Genomic DNA, 13,018 nt, shown 5'->3' with positions numbered 1-13,018 from the left:
CTCTGGGTGTTTGCTAACTACCCTGTAGCAGGAGCTGACTCTAGCAGCTCTTTACTCCGCCACCATCTTGCTGGTTGTCCAAAATACCATATATTTTGATGTAACATTTATGTAATCTAAAGCTTCTTTAAAAATAAAATAATTTCTAAAAAAGAAAGTAATCCAGGGCTACAGTCTATAGCCATTGTTTCAGGGGTCCTAAGAGTATCCTCACCTTCATTGATTTACTGTTAAATATGCACAGGACTCAGCATATGCATTGTACTCGTGGGTAAGTTTTATTACAGTGGTGTAATTAGATACAACCCCAGTACTAATGCTCGAGGGCTACAGAGACACACAAGTTCTATGGTCATGGCAGATGGCTCTGGAGTTCAGTGCCTTGCCACTGGGCCTTACTTTGGAATTTGTGCTCCTGAATGTGATGGAGTTGGACTCAGATGTGATCTTTCTACACATGCCTCTTCTGTCACTTTTACTGAACCTGTGGTTGGCACTGGAGTTGGTGTATACTCAGGAAATTTGAACCTCTGGCCAGCTGGGCCCTGGGTTTCAGCAGAGTGGCAACACCTACTCACTGGTTCATTGGACCTACCCAGGCCAGCTAACAGGGAGGTGAGAATGGTCAACCACCACACCAGGAAACCAAGAGTGTCTACAATGCAAGTAGGAGAATCACATCCATTAGCCATGCGGGATCTAAGCTCCCTCTCCATTTAGAGGTGGAGTGGACATCAGTATCCTAGGGTCCACAGGATGGAAGAATAAAATATAGATTAGAGTGGACTTACTGGTATTCTACTATAGAGCTATTGTGACTCTAGCAATGGAAGAAATTGTATCATTGATATGGATACAATGGCTACAGGAGTTGCTGAGGGCAGGGAGAGGGAAGAAGAAGTGTGATCTGGGGGCATTTTTAGAACCTGGAGTTGTCCTGAATGATATTGCAGGGACAGATACAGGACATTATAAATTCTGCCATAATGCATTGAATGGACTGGGAGAGTGTAAACTACAATGTACACTATAATCCTTGCGGTGCAGCAGTGTTCCAAAATCTATTCATCAAATGCAGTGAATGTGCCACACTGGTGAAAGAGGTTGTTAATGTGGGGGATAGGGGGGTCAGGAGTGGAGTATATGGGAAACTTTTTTATTTTTTAATGTAACATTTTGTGTGATTTATGTATCTTTAAAAAAAAGACAATTAAAAAAAATTAAAAGAGAAGAGCACAGTGGACTAGGTCATACTTAAGCTGTAATTTCCCTCCTGCTGCTTGTTAAGTTTGGATGATTTACTTAATGTGTTTGTGTTTCTCTTTATCATTTTTAAATTGGATACATTTCATTACTGTATTTTTCCCTTTATGTCATCTTTTTTAAAACGTCATTTCATTATCTTACCTTGTCATGCATTGGTCCTAATACCTTTTTCTATCATTTTTAAATTATCAATATCCCATTCTTCCTTTCAGATCCAATATACCTTCACTATGAAGTCCTCATTATATTCCTTATTAAATTAATCAATTTTGAAAAAAAAGATACTTTTTTTCTATCTTTCTGATTACTCCTTCTAAGTCTCTTTTCAAGTTTCTTCTCTTCCACTTATCCCTTTAAACAGGGTCTTCCCAGTGATTCTGTCCTCTAACATCACTTCTCACTGTACAAATAATACCTTGGTGAATTCATCCTGTAATTTTAACTATGCTGATGGCTCCCAAGACTTTATCTCCAGTCCAAACCTCTAACTTAGCTCCAAGTTTGTTACCTTTACCTGAAAACCTTTTAGACTCCTCAAACTCCACAGGTCTAACATTGAACTCATTCAGCTTCCTCTCTACCTAGCCCATAACACCAAAACAAAGTGAAACATCCAACAATAGTGATGCTCCTCTTTTGTATTTCCTATCTTGGACTATAATAACACTGTCATTGTAGACTCCTATGACAAAGATATGAGAGTTATCCTTGGCCTTTCTTACCCAAGGCTCTTGCATTTAATCAGCCTTATAAGTCTTATCAATTTTGCCTCCTAAATATTACTTAAATCTATCCCATGCTACATTCTCACTGCTACAACCTTGGTTCCATCTCTCATCATCTCTCATCCAGACTATTGCAGTGATCTCCTGTTCTCCCTGACTTCAAATCTTTTTTTCCTAGTCCTCAATCTTTCTTGATCCATACTAACAATTTATACTATATATGTATACCATCTATATTGAATATTTTGCTTTTTATGTTAAATCAGTTTGGTTTTTGTTCGCCTTACCTAAAAAGCAATGATGTTCTTGAAACACTTTGATGTGCTAATTATAGTTTAGAATGCATTAAAATGCATAATTATTAAAATAAAATAGAATAAAAAAATGTTCATCCATATGACACACTTTGGGAAACACTCTTATTATTTGGCACCCAAACTATGTGATTTAGGCATTCATTCATGATTCAACTAAAATTTTTGTTATGTGCTTTCTGGATAGGACTGCAAGACACTGAAAATAAAGAACTGAATAGAAGTATAGTTTTTTTTTATATGACTCTTTAGATTTTGCAGGCATTTTGTCATGACAGTTTTAATATTAGCCATTTTAACATTTATTTGATTATTTTACTACCATTGTCAGTTTTATTGATTGATTGCCTCCACCCACTCACTGATACTGTTTCTAAATAATTTAATGAACACAGTTTCTAGGAATATGTTCAAATATGCTGCAAGGATGAAACTCAGGTGAGCCTATTTTACTAATTCTAATCCTCTCTGTACAGTCAGCAAACATCACAAGTCCAAACTCAGTCAATAACTGCAAGAAGCAATCAGCGACAAAAGAAAAAAATAAACATCTGACCACGGTTAATTCTGTGACCATTCTCCACCATTTTGATGTTTGTCACTCTGGGATTTTTGAGACATCAAAGGCTTGTTTTTTTGTTTTCTTTGTTTTGCTTTAATTTTTAATAAACTTTACATTTAGAGCAGATTTAGGCTTATAGAAAAATTGTACAGAAAATGCAGAGAGTTCCTATAACGCCCAAAAAGAATATTTTTTAAAATAAAGTTTTGATCTCTTAGAAACTGGTTATGGTACCTATATTTTGGTTAATGCACTTTTTCTTTTAAAAGGGGTAAAACTTAAGATCTTATGGAAGATTAATTTATTTCTTTCTGTTTTCTCTCCTCCCCTTAGATCCCAAATGCCCAGGAGATGTTGATTTTCATAACAGTGATTGGGATATTAAGACAATCACCAGCTCCTTAAAATTCTACCTCAGGTGTGTCTGTTTTGATTTGAAACTTTGATTTTCATAGTTGATAAAATTTGTCTATGTAGAGATTGTTGTTACTGTGGTCTCAGTTTCTGGAGGTTGGATAGGATTGTTAAAAATGGAGTGAAGAGAACATCTGGAATAGAAGAACGTGCATTAGAAGACTTTTTTTTTAATCTGGAAATTTAAGGACAGGGGCACCAAAATAATTGTTTATATAAAAGGCTTTTTTAAAGTGAAGTCATCAACATGGCAATATTAAGACATCCCCTGCAAAAGCCTCCCCAGAGATGTAGCAAGTAAAATCATAAATCTCACTTGCTTAGAATTTTGGAGAATGAAAGGCACTGGAGGAGGCCTCCACAAATGCTGAATCAAGGAAGCAGAAAAATATCAGGAGAGTTCAGTCTTGGACACTGGTCAGTTCCCATTCCCCTCCCCCTCACTTGGTAACATGCAGCTTGCAAGTTACACAGAGGAAGCAAGGCCCAGCTCCCAACCATCACAGGCTGAGACTGTAGACTCACGGCAGCAAGTTAGCACTCCAGGCATATCTAGTCACAGGGGCCTTAATACACAGAGATCCAAGACAGAATACAAGCCGCTAAGGAATGCTGCATACAGAAGAATATTTGGGGGTGGGGAAAGACCATGACAGTTTCAATCGACTGGACACCTAAAGGCAAAACAGACTTTTCTGAAGTGACCCAACTTTCTGAATTGACCCCATTGGCTCCCTGGTGTGAGATATCCAAATGGATAAGAAAACAGGGACAGAAAACCCTCATAGATAAAAGGGGGGATGGTGGTTCGTAACCTAAACTGCTGTAAGATAGGATGAGTCCCAGAACTAAAAAGTGTAAGGAAAATAAGGCCCTGAGTGAGGGAGTGAATTTAAACAAATCATAGTAGCTGGGGAGAAAATTATGCATAAAAACAAACAGAACAGATCAAAATTCCCAGACAAGGAAAAAAGGAAAGGAAGCTTTCTCCTAGAGGTGAAACGATTGCACAGAAGTGCAATCATAAAAATTGCACTGCCTAACCAGGGCAAGAATCAGATAAAGAAAAGCTGAGAAAAATCTGAACAATTAAAACAGGCTATTCTAAAGGTCTGGAAAAAGTTAGATTAAGTGTCAAAGAAGAGGCTTAGCACAAAGGCAGTCAACAATAAAAATATAGACAAGAGGGAGAAACATACTTTCAGAGTTAACTCATCAAGATAAGCAAATGGCTAGACATCAGCAAAAAATTACAAGCCATATTAAGAAACAGGAAGATATGTCTCAGTTAAAGGAAGACATTAAAACTTCAGTGGGGACTCAGAAGTTGGAACAAATAATCAAAGATGTTGAAACAAATATCCTAAATTTTTTCAAGGAAATAAAGGAAAATAGGAATAATGAGCTAAAGGATATTAAGATAATGTGTGAGCCTGGAGAAAATCTTGAAAGTGTAACAAGAAACATAACAGAATTTTGTGGGATGAAAGGCACAATAGTAGAGATTAAAAACATAGTAGTGGTATATAACAGCAGATTTGAACAGTCAGAAGGAAGAATCAGTGAACTAGAAGACAGGACAATCAAAATCATTTAGTCAGAAGAATGCATAGAGAAAGGAATAGAAAATGTTAGCAGTGTCTCAGGGATTTGAGTGACAGCATGAAGCGTGCATATATATGCCTCATGAGTATCCCAGAAGGAGAAGAGTAGGGAAAGGGGGCAGAAAAAAATATTTGAGGAAGAGAGAATTCTGAAAGCAGCAAGACAAAAGTCATTTGTCATATACAAGGGACCTTCACTAAGACTAAGTCCCGATTCCTCATCAGAACTCATGTATGAAAGAAGACGGTTGTATGATATATTTAATGTACTGAATAAGAAAAACTGCCAGCCAAAAGTTCTTTATCCATCAAAAATGTCCTTTAAAAATGAGGGAGTTTAAATATTCGCAGATACGCAGAAATTGAGATAGTTCATCACTTAAAGTCCTGTACTACAAGAATTACAAAAAAGATTTTTGGGAGGCTCCAGAAAACCAGAAGAGCATCCTGCAATATCTTTGGAAGAATGGAGTGAGGAGACTGCCCATCTGCAGTGAAGATTTGTGAATGGATCACTCCACATGATGGAAGCGGGTGCCCATCTCCCACTGGTGGCTCATGTTGCCTCAGGAGCTATTCCCTAGCTGAATTTGGAAGTACTATTTCCCAAACACAGAAGAGGAAAAGATGGTCTGGCACTGGTTTCAGCTACTGATTAATAAATTAGACTGGATAAAGTCAAAACCTAAGAACAGCTGGTTTGAACCTGTTGAAGTCAGAAAGAGATGAGTATCTTCCATTTTAACTCTCCTCCTAGTCTCAAGGGAAGCAGAGCTGAATGAAAATTACTGTGATGGTAGGAACCAACTTCTTTCCAACCAGGTCAGATTGGCACCCTAGACTAGGCTCCCGCCCCACCTCTGGCAGTGAGAAAGCTGGGGAGAACTGAACCAGCCTTTCAAGGCAACTGCAGTCGCTTTCAGCCAACATGGACTAGCTTGGTGGGCAAACCTGTGGCTATATCACTACCCCAAAAAGGATAGGAAGGGAGTGGTATTTCCCCAACTTCTCCAGATATCTGCAGGCACTTTTAGCCTTCATGGACTAGAGTCCATAGGAGTTGGGCACTCCTATCGTTCCTTCCCTGTCACTGACAGGGCAGAAAGGACAGTTTCCCTCAACTGCAGCTGCATTCAGCCTGCATGGGCCAGACTGTTGAACATATCTCTGACTCTGTCTCCACCCCTGAAAGAGCAGGAGGAGGGACAGTGCACCCTCAGTCTCACAGGGCAACTGCAGCTGCTTTCAGCCTGCATAAACTAGATTATTGGACACATCTGTGGCTCCATCCCTACCCCTTTCTGAGCAGGAGGAGGGAAAGTACTCCCTCACCCTCTCCAGGCAACTGCAGTCACTTTTGGCCTGTATAGACTAGATTGCTGGGGACACCGGAGGCTCCATTTCTATCCTTGGCAGGGGAGGTGGGGGCTGGTACTTCATCAGTCTACCTGGGCAACTGCAACAAGTTTTGATTCACACTGCTTATTTTACTGCCCACTCTTGCAGCTTCATCCTCGCCACAGGCAGGGGCAGAAAGGTATTGGACCTTCATCAGTCTCTCCAGGCAACTACAGAAAGTCTTGGCTTGCATGACATGGATTATTGTATATGGCTGTGCCTCTGTCCCTACCCCTGGCAAAGCAGAAAGGTTAGAGAAGCTTCACTGGTTCCTGGTGCACCATGAGCAGCTTCAGCCTCCATGGCATACAGTAACAACCACATGCTTGGCTCCTATTCCACAATCAGCAAGGGAAAAAGGACAAGAAACCAATGAGAAAAGCTGAAAACATTTAGATTGTCTAAACATGAGCCAAATTCCAAATTAAGTTGAAGCAAGTATTAAAGTAGGGCTGTAGCACAAAGTCACTCAAATAGAAAGCCCTAGACTAAAGAAAGAGATGGGGCCAAGAATAAATACATAGAGTAGTAAATCACATGCTGAGACACCCACAAAATATTACAATCCATACCAAGAAACAGGATGATATAGCCAGGCAAAGGAACAAACTAAGCCTCCAGATGACATGAAAGAGTTGAGACAACTAATCGTAGTTGTTCAAAGAAATTTCCTTAGTAAATTAAATGAGATGGTGTATTAGTCAACCAAAAAGATGCTGATGCAAAATACCAGAAATTGGTTTGTTTTTATAAAGGGTATTTATTTGAGGTAGGAGCTTACAGATACCAGGCCATAAAGCATGAGATACTTTCCTCACCAAAGTCTATTTTCACATGTTGGAGCAAGTCTGTGAGGGTTCAGGCTTCCTGGGTTCCTCCCTTCCAGGGTCTTGCTTCTCTCTGGGTTCAAGTGTCCTCTCTTCCTGGGGCTTGCTTCTCTTTCCTCTGTGAGCTTACTCCCTGGGGTTCAGCTTAAGGCTTCAACCTCAAACTCCAACATCAAAACTCCAACATCAAAAATCCCCAACTCTGTCCTTTGCCATGCCTTTTCTCTGTGAGTCCCCACCTGCCAAGCAGTGGGGACTCAACACCCTAATGACATGGCCCAATCAAAGCCCTAATCATAACTTAATTATGCCCAGATACAGACCAGATTACGTATATAATCTAATATCAATTTTTGGAATTCATAAATATATCAAACTGCTACAGATGTCTAATGAGATTAAGGACATCAAGAAGATACTGGGTGGTGAGCACAAAGAAGAATTTGAACAGATAGAAAAATAGCAGACCTTATTAGAAGGAAAGACAAATAAATGAAATTAGAAATACACTGGAGGCATGTAACAGATTTGAAAATGCAGAAGAAAGAATCAGTGAATTTGAAGACAGGGCCTCTGAAAGTGAACATACAAAAGAACAGATAGAGAAAGAATGGAAAAAAAAAATGAACAGGGTCTCAGGGAACTAAATGTCAGCAAGAGACATGCAAACATACATGTCATGGGTGTCCCAGGAGGAGAAGGGAAGGGAGAAGGTGCAGAAGGAATATTTCAAGAAATAATGGTAGAAAATTTCCCAACCCAACTGAAGGACAGAGATATTCATGTCCAAGAAGCACAAATTATTCCCACCTGAATAAATCAGAATAGACCCACTCCAAGACACACACTAATCAGAATGTCAAATGTCAGAGATAAAGAGAGAATCCTGACAGCAGCAAGAGAAAAGTGATACATCACATACAAGGGATGCCCAATAAGATTAAATGCTGATTTTTCACCAGAAATCATGGATGCAAGAAGGCAATGATACGATATATTTAAGATACTGAAAGAGAAAAACTGTCAGCCAAGAATCTTATATCTGGCAAGATTGTCTTTCAAAAATGAGGGCAAGTTCATAATATTCACAGATAAACAGAAACTGAGAGAGTTTGTAATGAAGAGACCAGCTTTGCAGGAAATACTAAAGGAAGTGCTACTGGCTGAAAAGAAAGGAGAGAGAGAGACTTGGAAGTGAGTCTAGAAATAATGATGATGTTATTCAAAGTAACTAAAAGTGTACAAAGAGTGGTGAAAACAGATATGATAAATAAAGCCCAAAGATCAAAATGAGTGAAAAAAGACCTGCCTTTACAATAATAACATCGAATGTTAATAGATTAAACTCTCCAATGAAAAGATACAGAGTGGCAGGATGGATAAGAAAATATAAGTCATATATATGCAGTCTGCAGTAGATTCACCTTAGATCCAAAGATGCAAATAGATTGAAAGTTAAAGAGTGGAAAAAGATATTGCACACATGCAATTACCAAAAAAAAAAAAATAGCAGGAGTAGCTATACTTACATTGGATGAAATAGATTATGAATCATAGCTGTTGTTAGAGACAAGGAAGATCACTATATAATAATAAAAGGAGCATTTCTCCAAGAGGAAATAATAATAATAATTATATATGCACCTAACCAGGATGCCCCAAATTACATGAGACAAACACTGGCAAAACTGAAGGAAGAATGGATGTGTTTACAATAATAGTTGGAGACTTCAATACACCACTCTCATCATTGGATAGATCATCTGGTTACATGATCAATAAAGAAACAGAGAGCTTCAATAATGTGACCAATGAACTAAACCTATAGACATATACAGAGCATTGTACCCCAAAACAGCAGGGTACGCAGTCTTCTCAAGTTTTCATGGATCTTTCTACAGGATAGATCATATATTGGATCACAAAGCAGATCTCGATAAACTTAAAAAGATAGAAATTATACAAAGCATTTTCTCAGACCATAATCAAATAAAGCTGGAAATAAACAACAGGTACAAAAAGGGAAAATTCATACATATATGGAGATTAAACAACACACTATTAAATAATCAGTGGTCAAAGGGAAAACTGCAACAGAAATAAGTAAATATAGCACGACAAATGAAAATGAGCACAGAACATATTAGAATCTATGGGAAGTAGTGCAAGCAGAGGGAAATTTATGGTCCTCAGTGCTTAAATTAAATAAAGGGGGGAAAAACCTAAAATCAACAACCTTACTACATAGCTGGAGGAATGAAAAAAGGACAGCAAATGATGCCAAAAGAAAACAGAAGGAATGAAATAACAAAGATCAGAGCAGAAATAAATGAAACTGAGAACAAAGGAATAATAGAATTAGCAAATCCAAAGTTTGGTTCTTTGAGAAGATCAACAAAATTGACAAATCCTTAGCCGGAGTGAAAAAGAAAAAAGAGAGACTATGCAAATAAATAAAATCAGAAATGAAAACGGGGCCATTACTACTGAAGCCACAGAAATAAAAAAGATCATAAGAGGATACTATGAACAACTGTAAGCCAACAAACTAGACAATGTAGATGAAATTTTAAAAATTCCTAGGAATGTATGAACAATCTACACTGACTCTAGAAGAAATTGACCTCATCAAACCAATCACAAGCAAAGAGATTGAAACAGTCATCAAAAATCTCCCCAAAATGAAAGACTCAGGATCCAATGGCTTAACAGGTGTCTCTACCAAGCTTTCAAAGAAGATTTAGTACCAATCATACTCAAACTCTTCCGAAAATACGAACAGAAAGAACACTACCAAGCTCATTCTATGAAGTCAGTATCACCCTAATTCCAAAGCCAAATAAAGATATTACAAACATAGAAAATTACAGACCCATTTCTTTAATGAATATGGATGCAAAAAATCCTCAACAAAATACTCCCTAATTTAATCCAACAACACATGAAAATAATTATTCATCATGATCAAGTGGGTTTTATCCCAGGCATGTAAGAGTGGTTCTTCACAAGAAAATCAAATGGTGTAATACAACCTGAATAGCCAGAAATATATTAAAAAATAAGCATGAATTTGGAGGAGTCTCACTTCTGGAGTTTATATCATATTATCTAGCTGCAGTGGTAAAAACAGCATGGTTCTGGCATAAAGATGGACATATAGACAAATAGAACTGAATTGATATGAATTGCTGGTTCAGAAACAGACCCTCACATCTATGGTCAAATGCACCCAGCTGGTGCAGAACTGTCTATTCAACAAATGGTCCTGGGAGAACTGAATATCTATATCCAAAAGAAAGAAAGAGGACTCTTTCTCACACCTTATACAAAAATAACTCAAAATGGTTCAAAGAGCTAAATATAAAACCTAGAACCATAAAACGCCCAGAAGAAAATGTAGGGAAAGGGTATTTTTTTTAATTGAAATAATTACAGATACAACAGGTAGTTGCAAAAATAGTACAAAGACTCCCCTGTAACCTTCTCCCAGCTTCCCCCAATGGTGACATCTTATATAGTTGATATACAATATCAAAACCAGGAAATTGAAAAGGTTGACTATAAATGTGTGGAAATGGGATATTATTGATAGTAACACATAACAGTGAGTGTAACTTTCACTGCTTTTTTATATGTGTGATTGTGACTGAAAGGGATAGTCTAGATATGGTAATCTCAATTGAAAAAAAGCTAGAGGTTAATCTAAAGACTGTAGTGATTTTGGTAGTGGATGAAAATTATAGTTAATAGAACAAATACATGAAAATTCCTCTATTACAGGATGTTAAGAACATGGTGATACATGAGAAAAATACAACTACTGTTACTTTTAGACTATAATTGACTGTAATAAAGTAATGACTTTGCAGCAATTGCAATGAAGTTTCTATATCAATGCAAGGGGTCAACAATAGGGGGATATATGGTTAGGGGATTTTTCCCTTTGGAGTAATGAAAATGTTCTGAAATGGACTGAGGTGATGATATCACAACTATGATGAAATTAAGAACCACTATGTATACACATTGGATGGATTGTACAAGGCAAAAGACTGTGTAATAGTCAACCCAAAGGTGGATTATGGATTGTGTTTAATAGTACAAATATGAGAACATTCTCTCAGGAATTATAACAAATATACAGTACTAATGCATGGTGTCTCAATAAGTTTAGAAAGAGTGAACTCATACAAAGTATCTTCTCTGACTATAATGGAATGCAGCTGGAAATCATACTACAGAGTAATGTAAAACCCACAAATATATGGAAATTAGAGAATGCTTTCTCAATTAGTGTGTCAAAGGAGAAATTACAAGGTAAATCAATAAATATCTCGAGACAAATGAAAGCAAGAACACAACATATCGAAACTCATTGGATGCTGTGAAGGCAATGCTGAGGGGAAAATGTATTACCCTAAAAGCTTAAATTAAAAAAGAAGAGGCGAGTGAGCATATTTCAGTGGTCGTGTACCTGCTTCTCATATACCAGGTCCTGGATTCAGTCTGCAGCACCACAAAGAAAGGAAGGAAGGGGAGTGGGGGGGAAGGAGTGAGGGAGGAGATATAATAGAAACTGTAGAAAAAGAACAGCATACTAACCACAAGCAAGCAGAAGAGAGGAAAGAAAAATATAGATAAATAGAACCTCCTCAAAATTAAAAACTTTTGCACTTCAAATGACTTCGTGAAAGTGAAAAGACATCCTACCCAATGGGAAAAATATTCGGGAAATCACATATCCAATAAGAGTTTAGTATCCAGAACATAAAAATATATCCTGGGAGTGGTTGTAGCTCGAGTGGCTGAGTGCCTGCCTCATATATACAAGCTCCCGGGTTCGATCCCTAGTACCTACTAAAAACAAACAAACAAAAACAAAGGAAAAAAACAACTCTCATTGGGGAGCAGATGTAGGTCTGTGGTTGACTGCCTGCTTTCCATGTATGTGGTCCTGGATTCAATCCCCAATACCTCCTAAAACAAAAAGAAAGAAAGAAAAGATAACCTACAACAACAATAAAAGGAAGAACAATCCTATTAAAACTGGGCAAAAGGTTTGAATACTTGTTTCTTCCCTCTTCATATTCAGTATGGCTCTATATTTTTATTTTATTAACTTTAAAAATTATTTTAGCCTTTAAGTTATATTTTAGCAGCAAATTCAGAAGTATTCCAAGTTACTTTTGTTAAAATATATAATTTCCATTTTCATAAAAAAGACTTGAATAGACATTTCTCCAAAGAGGATGTTCAAATGGCTAAAAAGCACATAAAACGATGTTCAACATCAGTAGCTAATAGGGAAATGCAAATCAAAACCACAATGGGATATCATTTCATGCCCACTATAATGATTACTATCAAAAAAACAAAATTAAAAGTGTTTGAGAGGGTGGAGAGAAATAGGCACATTCTTTCATTTCTAATGGGAATGTGAAATGTGCAGCCACTGTGGAAGACAGTTTGTCAGTTCCTCTGGAATCTAAATATGAAATTGCCATATAACCCCCCAATCCTGCTGCTAGGTATGTACCCAGAAGAATTGAAATCAGGGATTTGAACAGATATTGGCACATCGATGTTCATAGCAGCTTTACTCACAATTGCCAAAAATGGAAGCAACCCAAGTGTCCATCAGTTAAGCACTGGAAACACAACATGTTGATACATAGTATGGAATATTATTCAACTGTAAAAAAGAATGAATTCCTGATGCCATTCAACAACATGGATAAACCTTGAGAACATTATAATGAGTAAATTAAGTCAGACACAAAAGACCAAATATTATATGATCTGACTAATATGAAATAATTATAATAAGAAAATTCATGGAGTTAAAATTTAGAATATTGGTTTCCAAGGAATAGGTTGGATATAGAGAATGGGATGCCAATGCTTAATT

General features: G+C 37.3%; 1 protein-coding gene across 2 annotated transcripts in view; it reads left to right on the top strand.

Annotated features, from left to right (window-relative positions):
* OPHN1 (oligophrenin 1) overlaps positions 1-13,018 on the top strand; it is a 540,428-nt gene that overhangs the window by 394,389 nt on the left and 133,021 nt on the right. For both annotated transcript variants that reach the window (XM_004482489.3, XM_004482488.3), the window contains exon 16: positions 3,201-3,285. In XM_004482489.3, the coding sequence (XP_004482546.1) occupies positions 3,201-3,285 (85 nt within the window). The remainder of the gene's footprint in view (positions 1-3,200; positions 3,286-13,018) is intronic.

This window comes from Dasypus novemcinctus, chromosome X (assembly GCF_030445035.2).
Source record: "Dasypus novemcinctus isolate mDasNov1 chromosome X, mDasNov1.1.hap2, whole genome shotgun sequence".
In the NCBI taxonomy this organism is placed as follows: domain Eukaryota; kingdom Metazoa; phylum Chordata; class Mammalia; order Cingulata; family Dasypodidae; genus Dasypus; species Dasypus novemcinctus.
This window is presented reverse-complemented; position numbering and strand designations above follow the sequence as displayed.